This window comes from Diceros bicornis, chromosome 37 (assembly GCF_020826845.1).
Source record: "Diceros bicornis minor isolate mBicDic1 chromosome 37, mDicBic1.mat.cur, whole genome shotgun sequence".
NCBI classification, from domain to species: Eukaryota; Metazoa; Chordata; class Mammalia; order Perissodactyla; family Rhinocerotidae; genus Diceros; species Diceros bicornis.
In genome coordinates, this window is record NC_080776.1 from 23,677,484 (window position 1) to 23,702,090 (window position 24,607).

The window sequence follows — 24,607 nt, forward strand, 5'->3', positions numbered from 1 at the left end:
CCAAGACTTTTCTTTCTTTTTCTTCTTTTCCTCTTTTCCCATCTACACCTTAATCTACTTCCTTTTCTCTCTTACTTTCTTATTCTCTTTTCTTTCTTTCTTTTTAATTTTTGATCTTTCTTTTTATTGTGGGAAAATATGTAACATAAAATTTGCCATTTTTAAGTGTACAATTCCATGACATTAATTACATTCACAGTGTTGTGCAACCATCACCACTAGTTCTTTCCAAAACTTTTTGGTCACCCCAAGCAGAAACTCCATAACTATCAAGTGATAACTCCCCGTCTCCCACTCCCCCAGCCCCTGGTAACCCCTGATCTACTTCTATCTCTATGCATATGCCTACTCTGGACATTCCATATAAATGAAGTCATATGGTTTTTGTCCTTTTGTTTCTGGCTTCTTTCACTTAGCATAATGTTTTCAAATTTCATCCACGTTGTAGCATATGTCAGTACTTCGTTCCTTTTTATGGATGACTAATATTCCATTGCATAGATATCCCACATTTTGTTATCTATTCATCTGCTGATGGGCACTCGAGTTGTTTCACCTCTTGGCTGTTGTGTAATGTTGCAATGAAGATTGGCATATAAACATCTGTCTGGTCTCTGTTTTCAATTTTTTGTGATATAGACCCAAGTACGTTCAGCTTTTTGAAGAACCACCAAATTCCCTTTTCTTACTTTGCTGTCTGACTTCCGTGTTCCCTTCGTCCGTAATATGGAACTGAAGCTCCAGTAATTGAGTAATCAGTTTTTTGGCTCCATCTTAATTACAAAAATATATGACTTTAGCGTGTTTTTAAATCTTTTCTATTTTTCTTTAAAAAAAATCCTAAACAGGGGCCGGCCTGGTGGCACAGCGGTTAAGTGCACGTGTTCCGCTTCAGCGGCCCAGGGTTCGCAGGTTCGGATGCCAGGCGCGCACTGATGCACCGCTTGTCAAGCCCTGCTGTGGCGGTGTCCCATATAAAGTAGAGGAAGATGGGCACGGATGTTAGCCCAGGGCCAGTCTTCCTCAGCAAAAAGAGGAGGATTGACGACGGATGTTAGCTCAGGGCTGATCTTCTTCCCCAAAAAAAAATCCTAAACATTTTTAGTTAAAATTTTTCATTGATACACGAGTGACAATTGATTCCCATCCCTGCCCCCACACATCAGTTGCACCCTGCCTGAGATACTCTCTGGAATTTCCCATCAGCATATGCACTCCCCCATCGGGAAATGGCTTCTAAACCCGAGGGTCACTGTTCTCCAGGGAACACGGCTCTTTTCCCTGAGTATCAGCTACTTAGTCAAGGCAGGCGGGCATTTCTCACTGTTTCAGCTTGTCTGCCGAGGTCAGCGTTTTCCATCGTCTCTGAATCACTTGCATTTTTTCTGTAACTTTCCAGTAATGAGCAGCCCAGTGGGTAAATGGAATCTTAAAGACAAGAGATTATGATTTCTTCTCTCTGCTGACTTCATTTTGGCCAAGAATAGCTTTTACGTTTCATTTCAGAATTAGTGACTGAGCATCAGTCCTCTTATTCGGCACTTGTTTGGCTGTGGTCAGCGCGTGTTTCCAAGATTGGGTGTTGCCATCACCAGCTTAATTCTCGTCATTTGGAGGATTTTCCAATAGATGATTGCTGATACCTAGCACTAGTCGCTTAATTTTTTTTTAAGATTCCTTTGGGCTGGTGATGCTCTGGTCCTTGTGCATCTTTTCCTTTATGTCGTTACAAATTTTAGGAATGCATCAGATTGCTCTAACTCCATGTTTTTGTATTTCCCTCTACAGTTGTAGAATTTGGGGTTTTTCTGTGCTTCCAAGTTTACAGCCCCTGAAACCTCCTCTCCTCTATACTTCAAATAAAGTTGTGGGATTATTACCATTATTAGTAGTAGTAAAAAATGACCTCAAGACTTAGGCAATACCAGATATTTACAACGTGTTTCCTCCAGTCGTCTCCTTCTGTCATTCTTGGAATTTATTTTTAATTCAAATTAATAACAAACACTTACTGCCATTCACTACCTAGAGGACACTGTTAACATGCTGCTTCAGAGACCCAGAGATGAGCTAGAGGCAGCCCTGTCCACCAAGAGCTTGCAGTCCAGGGGGAAGGGAAGGGTGTTTGTGACCATCCAGGGACTTTGAAGGTTGCAATGTCCTGAACGAAATCCCGATTCCTGAAATCACACCCCAGCTGGTGTGGTGGGTGGGAGATGAGAAGAGCGGATGGTGACATTAGAAGGATGGTCTGAAGCTAGGTGGTGACGCATTTAAGGGAGAAGTGAGCCGTCAGAGGAGGATGCGCTCAGCTGGAGGAGCCACTTTTCTGGGGAGGAGGCCCAAAGGCAGGTCCTATACGTGGTGGTGGTGTGGAGGAGGAGGACTCCGCCTAGACGTGAGGACGTGGACTATGCGTGAAGCTGCATGCCACGGGGGGAGAAGTGAGAGAAGCGGGGAGGATCTGGAGACTTGAGGATGTGCCAGCCTCTGGGTCGTGGTGGAAGAGACCACCAGGATGGGGAGGCTGGAGTGATGGAGAGGGAGGACCAATGTGCTGGTGAGCCTGGCAGGCCCTGCGGGAAAGGCCTGCGAGAGTGGAAAGGTCGTATAGCAGACCACGGTGGGAACACCACACACAAGCGGGGCCACGTGATTCCTCTGGCCCAGAGGAGAGTGAGGGCGGGGCTGGCCAGCCAGCTCCCTGGATAATTTTTAAATCACTGATTCAAAACTGAGATCTGAGTTCAGCTGGCCTGGGGGAGCCTGAGTGCCAGGTGATTCAAACGTGCAGCTGGGGTTGAGAACCAGTGCTTTAGGTTAAGGTCAGCTTGGACTGCATGAAGGACGAGTGTCACCGAGGTGCAGACCCATCCACCTGTGGGTCACATGCCAGGACCTGGCAGCCCCCAGAAGACGTGCTTACGACGTGACATCATTATACTGCCCCGGGTGCTCTGCTGTTAGAATCCCTCACCCGTTAGAATGTTTGGATAGTTTTCCTACTTATTATTGGTTTAACTCAAATTGCAAACATATAAAAGCTCAAATATTGTTATCTATTTTGTTAACCAAGATACCAAAGTTACTATTTGAGTAGTAGCTGCTGTTTTCAAGACAAGTCACCCCCCTGAAAAGCACTTGCCCCTCTCCACTCAGCGTATCTCTGTACTCAGGAATTAGGACAGGGTACAGCCAGGAAGGCTTGTCTCGGCTCCACAGTGTCTGGGGCCTCACCTGGAAGACTAGAAATCCAGGGCCTGGAAATGTCTGGAGTCCCAGTTGCTCACATTTCTGGCTGTTGGTGCTGCTGCTTGGGACCTTGGCTGCATGTGGCAATCAGAACACCTACGTATGACCCTTCCTGGGGCCAGGGCGTCCTCCCAACATGGTGGGCAAACGTTGTGGAAGACATACAGAGCCAGGAGGAAGCCGTTTCCTTCTGTGCCCTAGCCTCAGAGGACACGCAGCATCAATTCCACCATAATCTATAGTCAACACGGTGACAAAGTCCCAACTCGGTTCTGGGTAGTGGAAATCGACTCCACCTCTTGATAGAGCATGGCAAGGTTCTAGAAGAGCATGTGGACATTGTGGAAAATTTGCTGCAGGTAGTAAATAAATATATAACATGTCAGATTGTGATTAGTGCAGTGGAATAAAATGTAGCAAAGTAAGTGGCTCAGGACCACTGGGGATGGGTGAGGTTATTTTCTATGGGGGAGGGGGCAAGAAGGATCCCTGAGGAGACCTCAGAGCAGAGACCCAGTGGAAGTGAGGCTGGGAGTGAATGGCCCTGTGGGATTTGTGTGTTCCTGGCAGAGGAATTGTGTTTTCACTGTAGTCACAGTGGCCTCGTTAAACTCCACACTTGTGCCTAGTTAATGTCGTGATCTATATGCACATTTATGTTCTACTGCATTGTTTAAAACAAGGTAAAACTTTTACCTTGATTTCAATGTTGTAATTATTCACTGGTAAAAGAACTGTAGAAATACTTTATCTTATTTTTAAAGAACTGTTATGCATTTCTTATTTCTCCCTTCTTTAAAGAGACAGTGTGAAAATATTTCAATTTCTTCTAGCTTGTTCCCCACATACAACTGTATTCCAATGTTTGTAGGATTTATTCTTTCCAAGCAGCATTATGAATCAGAAAATTGTGCTGTTTTAAAAAATGATCTAGAGAACCACCAAATGCAGAGGGATACTCAAGAAAAATGGATCCATTTTTATGCATATCCCTTTAACAGTTTAAAATAAAGAAGATGAAATACAAAAAAGTTTTTCCGTAATTTTATTCCACAGAGGAATATTTTCAGAGGCTGGTGAATGGCATCAGGAGTTTTCCAACAATTGGAAAAAGACATGAGCATTTAATACTGGGGGTCCTCCTGTGTGATGCTCTTAAAATGAAGGCAATCACATAAGGTTATCTTGCTTCATGGGTAATTAAGGCATTTCACTCTGCAATTCCTTATTCTAATGAAGAAGAAGAAACTCCTCTTTTGCTGAAATATTTCTTGTAAGGGTTTTATTTCTACTCATTGCTCTGACTTTGGAAAATGTTCCCGTTACCTCTGATTGTCTCCCATAATATCTTCTTGAATTGTGAGTCAGGAAAAAAAATTTAAAGATTCTCTACAGATTCAAACTTTTGTAAAATGCTTAGAATCTCACTGTCCATGAAAGTGAAACAGCCAGCGTTGCAAATGTCCAGATTTCTCTGTTCTCCTGCAGTTTCTAGTGAGACTCTACGTGCCTGCTGTATTCACTTTGCACAGGGCAGGGCAAGTCCAGGCAGGCACGTGGCTGTGCGTGGAAAACGGCTGTGAGGGTGGAAGTAATGATACCAGGCAGACACAGGGGTGGTTAGGAACAGGGCTGAGCCTCCTGGGTTTGGATCCCAGCTCAACCTTGTACTGGTGGGATGACCTGAGCAAGTTCCTCATCCTCTCCTGCCTCAATGCTCTCACCTGTAAAATGGGATGATCGTGCCTTCTACCTCCCAGGACTGTTATCAGGAGCTCATACGTTTCAAGTGCATAAGACAGAGCCTGCCCCTATATCCTTTCTTGGGATTCAATGTGTAGATACCAAATTATTGCTTTTGGGGTCAAATTACTTGCAGTATATTTGCAAGTAATTTGCAAATATACCGGCTCACCTAAGAAAGGCCCAGGAACATTGTTATGTTCTGACTTAATGATCACTTGTTAAATTGTGTTTTTCAAATGTAGACAGTAACAATCAGAGATTGCCCATTAAATAGCATTGACCAAAAATTTTAAGCTGATTCTTCAACTGATTCAGAGCACTCCTCCCACTAACGCTCTACCCACCAGTGGATGAGTGAGTGTAGCTGGGCACCAGGGGGAGTGGACACTCCCGTTGCACTCGGCGCTAGATGAGAGCTGTTTCACACAGAAGTGGCACGTTGCTACAGGCTCCCTCTCCTAGGCTCTTCTCAGCCTCTTTCTGTAGATCTCCAGTGTGGGCCATGCCCGTGCCTCCTCTAGAAGCTGGAGAGCCCATCCAGCCATGGGGTCAAACTAAAAATGTCTGTGCTGTCCTGACTGCCGTTAACATTGGAAGTTCCCTGGTAAAATAGTAGCAAAAGTTATCATTAAAGGTGAAGAAAACCCACTTTATTTTAAAGCACGGATTTTTGTAATTATGGCCTGAAAATGACTTTAACAAAGACTCTACATCTTAGAGACTCAAATTTATATGTAGAGTTCTTTTTCCTCAGCATTGACAGCAGGATGTACAGAATACCCACAATTTATAATTATACAGCTGAAAAACCTGGTCCTAGGGCCAGCCCGGTGGTGTAGTGGTTAAGTTCACAGGTTTGGATCCTGGGCGCAGACCTACACACCACTCATCAAGCCATGCTGTGGCGGCGTCCCACATGCAAAATAGAGGAGGATTGGCACAGATGCTAGCTCAGCGACAATCTTCTTCAACAAAAAGAGAAAGATTGGCAACAGATGTTAGCGCAGAGCCAATCTTCCTCAACAAAAAAAAAACCAGGTCCTCAAAAGGGGCAAGGTGGGAAGGGGTAGAGGGCAGACACAGTGATCTGTTTCTCAACGCATATTGATGTAGACAGTTTGCTTGACAATTACTTTCTGTCGACGGGCAGCCTTGTATTATGTATATGATGCGACTGTTTGAAACGCTTCACCTGGGTTAGTCTTGTCCCTTCAACTAGATTGACAGCCAGAGAAGGCAGGAGACGCATCTCATACCTGCCGGGGCCCCTCCTAAGCCCTGGACTCTGTGCATTATCTTCTTTAATCCTGGCTTTCCCCCAAGCTGATGATACAGGCATTAAGCAGGAGTAGAAGGCTCGAAACACTAAGTTGTGTTAGTTTCTATGTTACATGCATTTCTCGGGGGTGGAGCGTGTTGAATTGATTTGATTTTTACCAAAACTAGAATAAGATACATCTAGTACCGTAGAAATCAATGTATTCTTTTGAGTGTTGTTTATAAATATAAACTTTTATTTACTTAAAGCCACGCTGCCTATCACCCTCCCATAGAAAGGAAAAAGAAAGTCTACTTAAAGAAGCAGCAGACTCTGTGCATGGTGGCCGGAAGGCAGGTTCCGTGCACAGCAGCCCTGCACTCTCGATGATAAACAACCTCGACAGGTCACTTTGATGCTGCAGATCAGATTTTGCCATCAAGAAAATCTATAAGCTATCGAGAGCCAATCAGACGTCACTTATGCTTGATCCTACTGGCGATTCCATTTCTCTGTTAGGACTGCACTCTCTCTAGCAGGGACTTATCTGTGTCTGTTGTTGTTGTGCCTCTTTCTTCCTTTCCTGTCTCTCTCCTCCCTCACCAAAAAGAATCCATTGTGCAAATTGATTCAGAGATCAGCCTTGATAAAACACCAGTATTTAGCCCTCACAGCCTCACGCGGCGACGTTATTAGCTATTCCTGATTATCTGGATGCGCGAGCGGAAGCTGCCGCATCGGGCTCAGAGGTGTGCGGAGATTAACGGGGGCCTTTCCGACCGTTTGTCACACAAATGGCAGTGCCAGTAAACTGAAAAACGATCAATCATTTTTCTCAAGATTGAAACCTTTTATCAGTTGTGTCAGTTTCATTATTCAATAAGCGATTAGTAGCAGCCATCGTCACTCAGTCACCCGGAGTTAACAACTCAGAGCTTCCGCCAGCTGAGCAGCCGCCCGGCACCTGCACCGCGGTGGAGACACCTTGAATGCCCACCTCTCCGTCAGAAATGACGCCGGACTTGCCGGCCACTGCCGCTTGAGGGGCTAGAGAGAGTGGCATACATATTCTGATCATTTGAAGTTACGCTTGGACACACAGTTAATGTTTACCGGAGTGGTTAGAATAGTAAATGGGTGAGCATTTTCTTCTACCTCCCATAGGGCTTTTTATTTAAAATATTTTTGCCCTTTGATTTAAATGCCAACCGTCTTGATTAGAGAAGTGGTGGTGTTGCTACTTGCGTCTAAGTCGGTGTGGTCAGTGTTGTGGTCAGTGTGAGCGTGTGGCGGGGTGAAGCCCTGCCAGCCCTTTGGCTGCCCATTGCACTTTCTATTGACGATAGAGCCCAGGTTACCTGCAGGAAGGAAAGAGGATGGAGTGATAGCTCCCGGCCTCCGGGTCACAGCCCTCTGGAGATGCCAGGGGCCTTGAGACCATGTGTAGGTCTGTGTAGGCAGAAGTGAGCCTATACTGACACTGTGATTAACGGCACTTTAGAATATTGCCAAGTCAGAGTCATCAAAAGGGGCCTGCATGTTCTTTAAAAATTGGGAACCGCTTTTGCCAGAGAGATGGATCTTTGCTGGTTTTTTTTACTTTTTCACCCAAGTTTACTTTATCAGAAAATATAATTCTATCACTAGCTAAATGTAGGAGAGGAAAGACATCACTGCATTTATTTATATATCATCAATCGTCATCCCTACTTGATTATTGTACCAGAACTCTATTAGGCCAATAATTGAGAAGCATGAGTATGTGTTTGTGTGTGTGTGTGTGTGTGTGTGTGTGTGTACATATGTACGTACATATTGCCTTTAATGGAAGACCTTTTAAAATATTCTAATTCTAGAGATAATTCTGAATTGTATTTCTACTACTTTCAAAAATATTTCCATACTACCTTCAGATTAATCTCTGCATTTTTTCTGCTTGGTAGTACATTTTTGTGAGGGCTGTGGCTGCATTTCATGCCTCAGTTCCCATAACATCTATGTCAAGATACCACACACAGTATGTGCTTAGTGGTTTATCATATGTTGATCCCTGTTAAGTTGTCTGGTTTATTGTTTAAGAAGATGTAGTTTTGAGAACTTCTAAGCTGCTCCAGCTTCCCCAGTGCAGTTGCTCTCCAGGATAGGTGATAAAACCCTGTCTTCTCGCTCTCTGAAAAATTCCGAGTCCACTCACATGGAAGGTTCTGGTTTACCCTTTTAATTCTAGCAGTGTCTTCTGCTGAAATTCCTCTCTTCCACTCTTACTTACTTCCTCATGCGTGTGTGAGAGAGATACTGTATGTTTTGTAAGCTGCTTCAAATCTTAATTTGATGACAAAAGACACCTGAAAAGAATATGTTGACAAATAGCATCACCACCACCCCTTCTATGAGGGCGTCATTGGCTGTTGTTACACAGTTTCTTGGTAAAAAAAAGAATTTCATCTGTTTCTCTTCATTGGAGGTTCTTGCCCTTTGAGGGTGGAACTCGTTGCATTCTCGTGCTCCTCCTGAATGGAACATTTAAACACTAAAAAGGAGGGACATATAGATGGACGATGCCATAAGAGCCACCCTAAAAGGCTGGATTTCATAAAATTATTGAACTTTACCAAAAGTTACAGAAATCTATTTCATAACCCCATTTCTTTCCATTTATGTTATTTCTTGCCTTGAATTCAACATGTTCTCAAATTTATTTTTAATGACTCAACTTCCAAAAAATGAAAGCTGTGTGTGTGTGTGAGTAGGAGGGGCCGGAGGGGCTGCATTGGAAGCACAACGTGGGACACCTGCTCTGCTTTTGTTCTTTTACTTTGCTAACTGAAAAAAAGGAGAGTGGAGGGTTGACAGAACAATGCAGAAGTTCATTAGAAAACTATTCAAATAGCACATCAACCAGTATTTCTGTCACTCGTGAATTTCATGCTGGTTGTAATTTTCTTTCCGTGGATCTGTACACTTTGAATGGTCTTGACCTCACGCGGTAAGGGGAGGACACCAACATGCACCAAGGCACAGACTTCGTGTCCCTCCTGGTGTGTCATCTGCTTTCCTCCTCGTGGCAGCCCTGGGATGGAGATGATCCTCCGTGTACAGACGAGGGGACCACGCACAGAGCCCAAGTCACCCCATGGTTGCCCTGTGCTGCTGCCAGGAGGGGCGAGGTTGATTCCCTAGCACTAGCTTTTTCCACCCACCACTCTCCTCTGCATTTTTGGCCCATTCTTTATTGTGCCTTGCACCTGGCCCTGCTGGGAGGAGGGTATTGTCGACTTTTACCACACTGATCAAATTCGGTCATTAACCCACTGAAACCCGACACACCCCGCAGCCAAGTCTCCTCCGTGAAGGGAGCAGTTCATTACTGTCCTGATACTTTTTTCTTGGTAGTTTGCATGTCCTGCACACTCTTTAAATATATCATGTTTTTTCCAAAGAATTAGAAAAGAAATAATAAAAGAAAACCGCCAAATAATGCATACGTGGTATAGATTCAGATGTTGCTTGTCCGTTCGTGAAACTGGTGGTTGAAAACCTTTGTGCTCGGTAGTTCTGTTTATTTATAAGTCAGTTTAGGATTTCTTTTTTTTTGCAATTTACTTGGGGTTTTTATATATGAAATAGGCTTTGATGAGTATAGCCAATGGGCATCTCATAGCTTGTGCCCAAGTAAAATATATCTATTTTGGACAATATCTTCTGGATGCATTGGTAATTACAAACTCGTTTGTCTTATTTATAACTTTATTACTGTTCCTTTCTGTTTAAGAAAAGGTGCTAGTTTTGTCTCCTGAGTGCAGCACTTGGGAATCTGGAGGCCATTCCTGAGTTCAAACCTTCCTGGAGTAGATAAATTACCACAGGCACGTCTCAGTGAATTTCATGAAGCCAGTTTAGCATGACTCTCATCTTTAATTGTATTAAACTCTGTCACTTTTATTAAAAAGATGATTTTATCCTGCTGATTAAAAGCTGAGATCTAAATTCGACATCAGCACAAATATTTTTTTTCTCAATGGATCGAAGCTCATTTTCTAATCATTAAAAGCCAGTCCTGGAAGTTAGCTGGAAAATTGTCCAACATGGTATGTTTTGGTTAAATATACATTGTAATCCACTCAAGGAAAAAAAAAATTCAAGGTCAACAGTTCCAAATGAAATATAAGGAGACAGCACAGTATCCAAAGAACTGACGTTGGTAAATTATTGCCTCGAAAAGATATTTGTTAACAAACATACTCTGTAGCCCATCCCCACAATCATAAATTAAAGAGCACATGTTTCAGCACAGCTGCCAGTTGGGCTAGGAATTCAAGTTGTTCAGAATTTCAGGAGCACATGTGACACGTGCTGTTTGTGCCACATTAAGATTTCAAATTGTCTTTAATTCGTAAAAGTTGATTTAGTGAGTAGAATAAGTGATATAATGTGATGAGATAGTAGTTCTCTCTGTATGTGTTCCGAGCTACAAAATATTCCTTTTGTTTGGCAGTGTTACTCCTGGCATTTTAGTCTAAGGAAAAAATTTAAATGGGAGAAAAAAATCATATTCCTGCCCAAAGATGTATATTATAGTATTTCTAATAGACTTTATTTTCTAGAAAAGCTTAATACTTATAGAAAAATTGAGGAGATAGTACAGATTAATCCTATATGCCCCCCACACACCACACACATACACAAAGTTTTTCCTATTATTTACATCTTTCATTAATATGATATATTTCTTATAATTAATGAACCAATATTGATAGATTATTATTAACTAAAGTCTGTACTTTGTTCAAATTTCCATAGTTTTTACCTACTGCCCTCTCTCTGTTCCAGGATCCCATCCAGGATGCCACATGACATTTAGGTGCCATGTCTCTTTAGGCTCCTCTTGGCTGGGACATTTTCTCAGACTTTCTGTTTTTTTTTGATGACCGTGATGATTTTGAGGAGTACTACTCAGGTATATTGTAGGATGCCCCTCAATTGGAATTTGTCTGATGTTTTTCTCAGCATTAGTCTGGGGTTATGGGTTTTGGGAAGGAAGACCACAGAGATAAAGTACCGTATTGATCACATCATATCAAGGGTATACAATGCCAACTTGGCTTATCACTATCGACATTGACCTTGATGACCTGGCTTGAGGCTGTGTTTGTTAGGTTCTCCACTGTGAAGTTACCCTCCTCCCCACACTGTCTTTTTTTTTTTTGCTGAGGAAGACCGGCTCTGAGCTAACATCTATTACCAATCCTCCTCCTTTTCTTTTTTTTTCCCCCAAAGCCCCAGTAGATAGTTCTATGTCATAGTTGCACATCCTTCTAGTTGCTGTATGTGGGACGCGGCCTCAGCATGGCCGGAGAAGCGGTGCGTCGGTGCGCGCCTGGGATCCGAACCTGGGCCGCCAGTAGTGGAGTGCACGCACTTAACTGCTAAGCCACGAGGCCGCCCACCCCCCGCACTGTCCTTTTAGGGACGAAGTCTCTGTGCTCAGCCCTCACTTAAGGAGTGGGGAGTTATGCTCCTCCTCCATTCGGATGGGGTAGCTACATAAATTATTTGGAATTCTTCTTCATGGAAGATTTGCCTCTTCTCCCTGTTTATTAATTTATTCAATCATTTATTTATATCAGTATGGACTCTTAGATATGTATTTTACACTTTAGGGGATAATCCAATACTACTTTATTTTGTGGCTCAAATTCCAGCTTCAGCCATTGGGAGCTCTTCCAGTGGCTCCCATGTCCTCTGACATTGCCTCATCAACATGGTGGTGTCTGTTTGCTTGAGCACTTCCTTACTTTCTGGAACTGCAAGATGTTCCAGGCTCATCTGGTATATTTCCTGCCCCAGTCCCCAGATTAGCCACTTCTCCAAGGAGCCTTGCTTCTTTTTATTGGAGAATGGTGTTAGAAACCAAGATCTAGAGGCTGTGTGTGCTTATTGCTACTGTGTTGTCATTTCTATGTGGCCCTCTCAGCAGACATAGTAGAGAAAAGAAATAATGCGTGTATACTAACACGTATCTATACACATAAATATAATGTTTCTGTATGTAACCATCTGCATCTATATTAAGTTAAACAGAATATGGTATTTTTAATAGCATAAAATTGGAAATAACTAAATGTTTAACAGTTAGGAATGGCTACAAGGATGATACACTAACTCCACAATGCAGCTGTTCAAAGGGAAAATTTTGGAAAGTATAGTAACACCTTACCTTCAAAACTAGTACACATCTCTGTCGGAGCTGTGCTTATAAGTGTGGTAATTACGTATGTATATGGATAAGAACTTTAAATGGAAAATGGAAAGGATAGTTAGATTAGTCATGGTTTATTTTTAATATTAAGCTAATAAGAAATTAACTTTGCTTCTGCAGTAACATTAAAATAGCCTAACAATGTGTTCTTGCTTGAAGCTGAATAATGTTGGCGTATTTAAATTATTTTTAAATGAAAGAAAGGAGACATTTTTTATTATTTTGTTGTGTCAGCACTGCATTACTTTTCCAGGCCCTCCTAGGGTAATAATGACCTTGTTTAATCATTGACAGTAACCAAAGTACAAGCTAAAAAGTTGTGAAGTTATGACCAAAGCAGTTTTATGGGAAGAAATCTGCTAGTGTTTAAAGGAATGTATTTCCATAATAGCAAGAAGAATCAAAAGTTTAGACTTCTTTTATTTTCCCACTCTGATCTTTGTACTTGATTGACAAACAAAGACCACAGATCTTAGTTTCCATGATTTCTCAAGCCACAGATCAGATACTGTTGCGAATTTCCGGTGAAGTCCTTCTTAAATGGAGAAAGTTAAAAATGTTTTCTAAAAGACATTTTCACCAGTCATCTCAGATTCAGATGGCCACATAGAAGGGGACTGTGATTGACTGAATAACCCCAAGTGTCTCATTTCACTCAGCAGTTGTAGGCAGTCAGCTACAAAGATGGTGGATCAAATGCGGTGTCGCCATTGTTGAGGCTGGTGGTCCAGTGATCACAGCCCCTCAATTACAGCCCTGTGAGGGAGCACGAGCTGCAGTCATTAAATAATTATGCCTTTGATTCGTTGCTGTAACTGGTCATTGCCTTTGAAATAGGATAGCACAATTGGAAGTTTTATTAAAAAACTATTTTTTTCTGGAATTGTTGAGAAAGATGTTATGTGTAAAAAAAAAAAATTCCGAAAAAGGCCTGCAATATATTCTATTGGAGGAAATTAAGAAGAAAAAAGAAGAAGAAAGGAAAGAGGAAAAAAGATGAATGTTTCCCATTATCACTCATTTCTGTCTCAGGAAGCCTAAGGTGGTCCCAGTGCGCCTACCTCCCCCTCCCAGGATAGCCAGCCCTGCACCTGCTGTCCACTTCACAGAACAGTGAGCCAGCCCTCAGAGAAGGGACGTGAGATGGGGTCAGGTCAGGAGACCTTCGCCACTCCCAGACACTGCTGCCACTTGCCTGTGTGAACACAATTGAACAATTCTCGCAAGAGGTGTGTTTCACACACATCATTCAGCTTGGAAAAACCCACCTGAACTTCACTTTTTCTTAAGTGAGAATTTGGTTTCCTTTTTCTTTCTATTTTGAATGCCAGGTGTCCAGTCCTACAATATGAAATGATCAGGGTCCGTATGACACTGTTCATCGCGTCACTAGGCCTAAAAGAAGCAGTGTGTTCCCCATGATGCTGGGGACCCAACAGGCCAGGGCATGATCAGTTTCTCTTCTCATACTCATCATATATCCAGAAGAGAGTGAAGCCAAGACGCCAGGGAGCCCCAATTTCAATTTCCTAATAAGCCACCCCCAAAGAAGCCTTCCCTTCTCAAAATGAACAGCTATGCCACGGAGACATGGAAAGAAGTTTCCATCATTTACTGGTATATTTCTCATCTCCATCTGAGAATGAGCCAAACCTAAAGTCTACGTTACAAATTTATCATGAAGGTATATTCTGTTTCAACTCATTTCTCCTTTTAGTCCCTGTTAAAAGTTAGACTTTGGTGTCATACTGAAATACCCAATTAATTTTGGGTACACTTGAACCCTTGCTCTGCAACTCAGTATGTTTCTAGGCCAAAAGGAAAACCAACTCTCCACCTAATTGGAACTTCTGGTTTTATGGCATATCCTGGAGTTTTTGCTTCGTTTTTATTTTCGCTGTTTTCCTGGGTTAATGGTATTTTCTGTGTGCCTCTACATTAGGCCACTAAATAGAAGCCCTTGACAGTTTCCAAATCGTCAGAACTTTAAAAAAGCCACCAATATGGAAATTGTATTTGCTGTGAAGAAAGCCATTATGAGTTATTGGAAATTGAATTAAGATTTTATAATTAAGGGTCGATTACTTACCTCAGAGTTCTATTTAAGTTAGATATTTTACCTTCCACGTTCTGTCGCTTCAAATTACAAAAAGAACACTAGTCTTGCTGGAAACTTGTAAAGACTAAGGTATTTTGCTTCCTGAACGTATGTCCTATATTTGCTTGGCCTCGGGTTTTGCTTAATCCTCTCAAAGTCCCTTTTAATGGACGTTTCAACACGACTCCTCTGTGTGGTAGCCTCTAGGAAGCGACCATGATGTCAAGCCCCTTCACAGCGACAGTAGTGAGTTCACATAGTGTAAGAATCTTCGGGGTTGCATCTTATGGAAAAAAAAAAAGAAACCCACTGCCTTTTTATAAGAGAACAGAACATTTACCCAGTCTTGTTGAGCAAATGAACACTCAAATGGCCAGCACAATAGAAATCTCCAATCTCTAACCTCACAATGAAATCGCCACCGACAAAAGATCACGGGAGACCGGGCGCGCTAAACTGGAAGTGACACAAAACCACAGCGGCCTCCGTCCCCGCCTACAGAGGTTCCTGGGGGATGGTCTTTCTATAAAGTGTCCTGGTGCCTCGGTCAGCCTGCACTGCTCCGAGGAGCAGAGGCACTCCTGTCTGCACTAGTGGCATTTATACTGACGGCATCTTTAGAAATAGATAAATACCCGTCTGTGTAGACAGGGAGTAGTGCCGTCTGGCGAGCTTGTCGTTTGGCTTGTCTAAGAGGTACACATCTGCACTCCCTTGTATGAATGGAGACGGTTATTTGTTTCCTTCTAAGACAAGACATTCTTAGAAATAAGTGGCACACCCTCTTCAACCAGCCCTTCCTCCTCGTAGGTAAAAAGATCCTATTAGTTCTCATAATTGATTCTGAGGGCTGCCGCGTGCCTCATTGAGCCAGCCTGTTCGGTTCATGCCGGGATGTGATTCATGCACGCTTGCACCTCCAACATGGCTGACAAGTCTTGGACACACACCCTCTCGGCAGCATCATTTTTTAATCAGCTATCTGAGGAATATTTATCTAATCAACAAAGAGCGCTGTCAAAAAGAGACCAGAGGTGACATTAATATAAGTCTGTGGTCTTCCAGTACAATGATGGAGGAAGAGCTCAGGATAAAACCCTGCTCATTCGAGCACACCAACAGACTAAGGAATATTTTTATTCCACTTATGAAGAGCTAGTCAGAAGATTCTCATGTTGGAAATCTGCTGTCTGTGATCAGTTCTCAGACATTCACATGCTGTAGTAAAAGAAAAGAAAATTTTAAGTCCCTGATAATCATTACATGAATTCATACAAAAATCTGTAGCTTCCAAAAATAAGGAGATGTGTAATAATTGGGAGTCGTTAACTCTAAATGATTCCAGCTACTCTTACTTAGTAGAAAAGGCCATAATTTGCACATTTCCCCTTTCTCTCTGTCTCCTTTGAAAAGATTGTGACTGTTAGTAATTATGAGGAGCTGAGTGTATTATTCCATACCTCATTTGGTCATCTGGAAATTCATTTATAACTATCAGACACCTTAAAGAAATGTTCTGTGAATTAAAGTTTATATTAACCTCTCTTCTTTAGATGTATGACTCAGGATGGACAGCAGTTGAGACCAGATGAGCTGGGTGACAGCCACCCCACCTGCCAGTCTGGTGACTCAGTCATCACTGAATGTGGACATCAGCAAGGCTGTTGTTGGGAAGAGGCAGTGGTACTGGCGGTCCCAAGTGCATATGCGAGTACACTTGTCAACATTAGCATTTTGGTACCAGAAGTACCACTATCACCTCTTTTCCTCTCTTTGTCATTAAAAGACTGCCTTATAAATTCAGTTTATTAACAATACCTTCAGTGTTCATATGCGGGAGGGCTCCCTGTTAATTTCAAGGGGAAATTAACAATGCTATTATTATTACATGACAAATGTTTGTCTTCTTATAGTTGGGATGGTGAGTCTCTGTACTGTCTTAACCTGCCTTTTTCAAAGTTTCAATCCTTTTAATCCTTAGAAAATACATTCCACCCAGTATAATGATGAGTTTCACGGCCTTCTCTATTTTTAATTCTTGACCATCAGCTGTGTGTCCCTTGTACCACCTCCTGCTGTGGTGTTCACGTAGCAGTCTTGTATTTAACCTGAGTTCACGGTTCACCTTTTGGCACATTACAGGGAGAATGCTGTCTTGCTGATGACTTCCTTGCCCCAAGCTCGCTGACTTTTCTGCCAACTCAGATTGGGGTTCAGAAAATTCCATTTAATTTGCAGGCTGAAGTGAGATCAGTGTCTCACCATCTACATTCAGGCTGACAATTAGTTTGCACTAGATCTGAAATTATATGTTGTGAGGTTTTATGTCCGTTGAGATTCTGCATTTGTGTTTTCAAACGTGTAAGACACTTTGCCATTTAAATAGCTATATAAGGCATTGTGAAACCAGTTTACAGAAGAGATTGTTGCTTCTCCAATAAGCAAAATAGCAGAATGGAAAACTAATGGAGTGCTCACACTCTGCCCCCTTTTTATCCCATAACAGGTGAAATTCTGACATCAAAATAATTTTTATGAAAAATAACATTAGTGACAGAATCAAAATAAGTTAGCCTGTGTTTAAAAGGAAGAAACTATATTCCTGAAATTTTTTTAAAAAACTAAATTTCTAATGAAAATAAAGATTACCCAGAAAATTTAGTCTTGAGCTAGTCTACGTGAAGTCCTCAAGAATCACTGCTTGTTCCAAAGGCTTGAGACGGGGGCACGCTGCCAGCATAATGGCTATGGGGTGTGAGGGTCAGTGGAGGAAGGCACCCAGCCGCTTCAGGTTGGTGTGCTCCTGGATCCATTTGGTGCAGTGTTTCTGGTTCCCTGAGAAGTGAATCCAGGCAGCAGCACTGCACATAACCTGAGATTTCATCGATGATAATATGATTGTATTTTCTCATTGAGAAGCTTCTAAACAAGTGGACTTAGAGCAATCAATGCCCCAGGAGACAAATGCATGTATCAGGACCTTGGTATCAGCCAGGAAAAGTCCATTTGTTTAAAAGGAAGAAAAAAGCATGACATTTTACACATTAAAATTGATTATTTCATCAATAGGTTAATAGAAAACCGGGCTGCGAGTTCACTTCCTGCATATACATCCATACGGTAATGGGAGAGCGCAGTATGAAAAATGCCAGGCGTGAGGCAGGGGAGGAAAGAGGGTTTCTGCACTGGAGCTTCCCTCCCATCTGAGGGGTGCCCAGCCTAGATTCTGCCTATTTATATGTAAATGTTTTAGAAAGAGGTAAGTTTTACGCTGAGGAGGTGCAGCCTCTTTGTGGCTACTACTTTCTGGAACTTGTGAAATATGGGCCAAGACGCCAGAGCTTCAGCTGCTGAGATTATGAAGCACACGCTTGATTGTATGAAGCATCTGTTATACCTGAGCACCCTGCTAAGTAGTCACTGAACACTTCTAAGTAAACATTTGGAAACTGACTACTTTGGTTTCCTCAGTCTCGAGTGCATGGCTTTGTACTGGTGGGTACTGGAAGCTCCCTTTGCCAGGTGTGGTGTTACCTGGGACAGATACCTTGAGAATGTAGAGCTAAGGGAAACTTCTCCACCCATGAAAAATTCCATTTAGACCCATATACTGTAGAAGGGCTTCAGGCGCCAGCTTTAAATGCCTACTAGTTTAGAGATTACATTTCTTCTTAAATTATTTGTTGGTTTTCAAGCTACAAAGTAATTCCTAGGTGTTTAGTTATAGCTTAACTTTTTCTCATTTTAAATCAGGTGACAGCTAGATTACAGCCAGTTCTTACTCTCATCATGGATGTAAACCTTGCATCCTGAAGATACAGTATTGTTTCACAATTGCATTTGCTTCCTTAAATGTCCCTGTTTCTTGCCTCTGTGTTATATTGTCACTCCTAAGAAACCCAGTGTGCACAGACGTTCTTGAGATTCATGTCAGCAGCAGAACTCCTCAGGGAGACCTGGTCATCACTCTGGGTCGTTTTGTAGCCACCAGAACTTGGCACACACAGAGCCTACACCGTGCTATTTGGGGTTGAGTGTTTTGGCTCTAACGGTACAGCAGGCAAGAACAGAAACCCGTCATAAGTCAGGAGTTGACCCTTGACGGTCATGCCCCCTTGTTTCTACGTGAGTCTGTGAACCAAAGGGTCAATCTGGCTTCCTGCTGTGAGCTTCAGACACACCTGTGGAAATGCAAACACCTGCCTTTCCCAAGTCAGCGCTTCTTACCTATGTTGAGCAAACGGTTATCCAAAGAGAGCCTAATGGGAGGTTTGATAGTTCCTCTTACTGGCTGTGGAAGACGAGAGAGACCGATGGGCTGGTTATGCCTCTTCTTCAGGAAAGAGGAGGACTGTAGCCGTCACTGACCACGCTGATGCGTGTGCCCGTGGGGCACGCCCATCCGTCCAGCCTGTGCATCTGTGGCCGGGTCTTCAGCTACATTTGCCTGAAGACTTGCTCTACAAGAGCCATGCTATTTACCTCGTAGCTATGAAACACCTGCTCTGAAGGGCTGACAGGAATCAACCTCTTCGCCACAGATGTCTGCATTCCTGAGTCGATAGTTGCGGGCTGGAGGCTCTAAGAAGTGAGAATGTGTCCTTGGAGGACGGGGTCCCATCTCACCCCACCCAGTCCCTATATACACTGTGAGCAGTGGGCATGCTACACCCATGTTCAATTGGTTCTGCATTTCACTTCCTAACCAGGGTTCCTCTGTGGGTATCTTGGTGTCTGTCTTTTGTCTCGGATGCTCTCTTCAGTGATCTGAGAGCTTAAGGAGGCGTGTGCTCTCTGGGTTCCTGGGAGCTCCATTCAGAGCATCCTCACTGTAGGAAGCAGAATGGACTCCACCCTTCAACCATAGCAAGATGGTAGTAGAGTTTTGCTGGTATAGGTTACTGTCCAGATCTGAATACATATGGGGGAAAAGACTTCATTTTTTAATGGCTCTGGGTATTACGGACCTACCTTCTGCAGCATACACATGAACTGGCAATCACTAGGGTCTCTTTTGATTTGGCATGCTGCCAGTGTTTGCCAAATCAAAGGGCCTATGGCTGGTGGCATCATAGCTTCTTCAAAAGATGCCACCAGCCTCCGAGGAAAAGGCCAGCTTTGCACTGTTTTGAGCAGCCATGTGTCAGACCCAGCAGGGCGGGCGAAAGGGATGCATGGACTTCCTTGCCTGGGCATTTGTTTGATTTTGTGCAAACCTAATGACGCTGGCTAGCACGCCTCCACCCTTCCTGAGCTCTGTGCTAACAGTGGGGCAGCCGGGATCCCACTGGCCGGCCCTGCGTGCCCACCTGCCTCTCGGGATCTGATGGCTCCCAGGTGACGTCATGTGCTACTTTGACATTTCTTTTCTCCCCTTTTCATTTGTTTTCTTTTCCTTTTTGTTTTCTCTCTTTTTTCCCCTCTCCCCTTTCTGCTCTCGGGATGCAGCCAAACGCAAAGCATGGAAACTAAACCGTGTTGGTAGCCTGCGAAATATATACAACAGCAGCAGTACCAACACTGAAGGTAACACCACACCTCCCCCTGCCCATCCCCTCCCTCCCCATCCCCCGCCCACCGGTCCATCCTTCCTTCCTCTCCAATGCAGAAATGGAAATGCGATTTACCCAAAGCCGCATGCACCCTTATTGTGTTTGCAGAGTCATTCCTGTGGTCTTTTCATCTTTTTGTTTGTATGTTTTGTTTTACCATTCATGTTCCTTTCAGCTTACTTAAATTTTGACCTTTCCCTTCCGTTGTAGAGTAGTGATGTTTAAATTACTTCAGAAACCTATTTTCTCCTCTTTTTTCTTTTCCTTTATACATGTGGGCACTCAGTGTAATATTTCCCAAGTTATTACAGTTTTTAAAAGTGTTAGTATCAGGTGTAATGATCTGTAGCCGAATACAATAGTGTGCCGTGACATTTAAGTAAGAGTCTTAATTTGTTTTGTGGAAGCGTTCTCCATAATGCTCTCTGCAGCTCTAATCCAGAGGCAGCCAGGCCCGGGTCATTTGCATGGACTGCTATTGCTTGTAAATTCAGTATATTGTTGTGTTTCTAAAGGTCGTCTGGTGCCAAAGTTCACAAATTGACTTGCGTTGCTTTTTCACCGAAGACAGCCGTCATTGCTTTTGTATAATAGCAGATTGAATTTTCCCCCACCTTCATTTGAACAACACAATTATAAATTGCCTTTTTTTTTATGATTACAAATGTCAAGGGTCAGAATTATTTTGATGCCAGGCAAAGGAAAACCACCACCCTCAGTCCAAGCACTCGTAAGGGAGGCTTACAAGTAAGGGAGGCTTACATGTGATGCAAAATAGGTCACAATCCAGCGATCTTGGTATAATAGGGGACATTTTTTTTCACTTAAGTGCAAGCCAAATGGGTCAAGTAATCGCAAGCTCGTGCCCTAACACTAATTGACTTATTTGGGGATGATTATAACTGTAATATTTTTCTTAATGTCACTGTTTTCTGGGCTGTTGATTTTAGCGATTGCCAAGCAGTGGCATTAAATCTCTTGTAAATTTTAAATTGCACGCGATTTCTGTAAACAAGTCCCCTCTTTTCATATCCCGATCATTAACCTTTGCTGATTTATACCACATCCTTTTTTTCTTCCTTTCACAATTACTCCTGTTCACCACTGAAAGCCTTGCTCTCAGCCAGAAAAAAAATGAATCTGGAAAACAAAACTACATTTTCACTATGGCTTGTTAAAGACCTATTTTTTAATCATAATTTTTTTTCATTCCTCAAGGGGAAATTGTCGTCTGTTAAGGTACCAATGGAGCCTGACCCCCTTGGTATCTTCTTTTAAAGCGTTCATTCAAGGAAGACAAAATGAGAGAGAAAAATAATAGAATTTTAGAAACAGTCACATGCGATATCACTTTTTGTTGTACTTAAAGGGTATTAAATATACTCATTCACTATTTTTTAATGTTAGTTTTCCAACTTAGGGTGCAGATCATTTCTCTTCCCTGTGTCCTTATCAAATATGTTTTTCTTTTGTATGTGTGTGCATTTGTCACAACAAATTTGTTTATTGACTTTTGGCCCTAAAAACAAAAGAGTTGTGATGTCCAGTTTTCCGTGGGGTTGTATACAAAGTTGGGGGGCAGGAAGGAAGCATACGGTTTGGCTCCTTAACCTTGAGGGCAGACACTTTTCCCTGAGACTTGCTGATGGTGCGTTGCTGAGGACACCAGTGGGCTGCAGCTCACGACAGGTGTGATGATTTGCAGAAGTGGGAATTTGTCAGCCTCGGCCAATCAGGTAACCTGTGACATCTGCCCTGCCCCTTGCTCCTGGGCGGGGCGGGACCAGTGATGCTGCTGCTCTCTGAAATCCACAAATACCAGATAATACTGAAAACTCGGGGTCCCTAAGTGGATTGTCGACAGTTACTAAAGGCAGTCCTGGGGAGATTGGAGTAAATAATGACCGAAAAGCCAATTCTCCCTCACATTTTCTTTCATTTCTGTTCAGTGTTCAGTTATGTTTATGAATTTTCAGTTAAGCGACATGATCATTCTTCTTTACTTTGGGTTTCTTTTAAGGTGAATATCTGTACACACCCAATTGTATTTCATACCGCTTTTAATCGTATATTACTGAATTCATATAATTATATAAAACAAATTATCAAAATGCTTTTCTGATTTCCAGTCTTTTGATGTATGATGTCATCACATGTTCTCTGTCTGTAAAGTGATCCTATGTGAAAATTCATATCCTGAACGTTCTAACTTTGGTTGTAACCTGAGGCCTTGAGCGTTACACTAAATGGACCAGTCCCCAAGTGGAGTATTTCGTAAAGTGAGCCACTTGAGTAATTTATTCAGAGATACCCACAAAACACCAAAATACAGTTGACTCTAGAGTTTCCTGTGGAGGGAGTTAGAACTTGAGTTTGAGGAGTAAGAGGAGGGCACCAGCTATGAGCCAGGCACTGTGCAAGGAGCATGTCCACTTGTCCGTGCAGTCCTCAGCGTAGCCTGGGGGGATCAGTGTCCGCATCCCCCTTTCCAGATCTAGAGAATGCAGCTTGGCCAGTATGGGACTCACCTGGGACTCAGGTTGGTGAGAAACAGGCAGGACCAAGATTTAACCCAATGGTCTCACTCCAAAGCCCTTTTTCTCCTATGTCCACTCTGTTCCGGCCCCTGGACTGCATTATCTCATTTAATCTTTACAATACTCTGCCAGGTAGGTATTATGTTACAGAAATTGAGGTTTAGACAAGTCAAGTGATTTTCTGCAGGACACACAGCTAGCCTGTTGGACGTATGCCCAGATCTCCCAACTCCAGGACCTGTTCCCGGATCCTCATGGAAAAGGTTGATATCAGGAGTGGATAAAAACAAATTAGAACTAATTAGAGAAACACACGTCCAAAATTAGAAAACAAAAGTACGTTCTCTTCTGCTTTTGTCTGTCCACTGGGGCTACCTACTCTGAAACCTAGATGGAAACCTAATTTGTATATATTATATTTCACTAATTTTCAAATCTTTGTCACTTTATAAAAATTAAACTCTTCCCCAAGGTTGGTGAAATTTAAGCTCCTTCGACAAGAATGCAACTTTAATTTTTCCATCTCAGAAGCCTGTGAAGTGGAAGGTATATTCATGATGCGATTCCCCAATTTACAGCTGCCTCCTGACCCAAGGAGAAAACAAATCTCCGCGTGGGGTGCTGAAGCTCGGCTTGGGAATGTTCAACTCCAGGGTGGACGTTTTTCTGAGGAAGAACAAAGAGAACTAACAGGAGGGCGGCCATCATGTAGAAGGAAACCCGGGAGGGAGGCCTGTTCCACTGTTTTTGAGTGGGGGGGATTACAGAGTCCATGGGCGTGTGCTGGGGCCTCACCTTCCCCTGCACAGCTGGAGACAGACCGGATATCATCCACGTGGAGTTGGGTGAAGAGATGGATTCTTTCAGGGGTGTTTATGCTCTCTGCTCTTACAGAAGCAAGCACTGGCTTGTCTTGATAAGGCATAAATAGGGAAAAGAGAGATGTATTGGGGAACAAGGGGCGTTTCTTGGGGTGCCAGTTCCACTGTAATTATATGAGCTGAACAGGCCACTTCACACTGTAGATGACGCTTACACCCAAGTACCAGCCAGGTTCAGTGTTAGCCCGAAGTCCCGATTCAGCCCTTTCTGTAGAGGTCCATTTCTGTGGATCTGGAACTTGCCTCAGAGGCAGGCCTGTGAAACCTGTTTGGGGTGCCTTCCTGCCGCCACAGTGGCCCAAGAGGATGGACTCAGAGGTCCCCGGACACTGTGGTTCCAAGCAGGCCCTGTCATGGAGAAACATGAGTCTCCTTTTGGAGAACATGCGTGGTGGGCACGCTGCATGCCTTGGACCTGCATGAGCGCTTTGCACACCATTCCTCCCTGTTCCTGTGAGCACACGTGAGCAGGCCTTCCAAATGGCAGGCCTAAGTTGGTGATGGCTCTCTCCACCACCCAGTGTTCGCAGTCACAATTCTGAGGCTTCCATCTGAGTCAGGTTGAGTTAAATTACAGGCGCTCGCACCTGAGAGCGATGAGCCTGCCGAGGTCTCAGGTTCCTGCCGTGACGCACCATGCCCTGTGCTGGATCCCGGGCAGATGGAGAGGGGAAGGGCTGACAGTAGTCCAGTGGATGTCGGACAAAGATCGTGATGCAGTGAGGGAAGATGAGTTACCAGTGAGGCCCTGGGTGCCCTGAGGGTTAGTGGAGAGTGAAGCTACGTTTGATTTAGGGGTTCAGGAAAGGCTCGTGGTCGCCGGGACTTGACAGGAGCCTTGACTGACAGCAGCGCTGAGCAATTTCCTGGCGTCCTGTCCTGTGACTCCCCAGCAATCCCCGAGGGAGGTCACATCTCCTGCATTTTACAAAAGGAGAAGCTGAGGCATGGAGAATGGCAGTCAGGAGCCCCAGGAAAGCACACTGGCACGTGGAGTCTAGGCTGGGTGTTCAGGTCAGAGCCG

General features: G+C 43.3%; 1 protein-coding gene across 12 annotated transcripts in view; it reads left to right on the forward strand.

Annotated features, from left to right (window-relative positions):
- Positions 1-24,607, forward strand: part of AGAP1 (ArfGAP with GTPase domain, ankyrin repeat and PH domain 1) — a 561,575-nt gene that overhangs the window by 443,147 nt on the left and 93,821 nt on the right. The window contains exon 14 of one of the 12 annotated variants that reach the window (XM_058533271.1): positions 16,167-17,219. The exons of the other annotated variants lie outside the window; for them this stretch is intronic. Coding sequence (XP_058389254.1) covers positions 16,167-16,174 — 8 coding nt within the window. The 3' untranslated portion in view covers positions 16,175-17,219. Of the gene's footprint in view, positions 1-16,166; positions 17,220-24,607 lie in introns of those variants that run through there. 12 annotated transcript variants of the gene reach the window in all.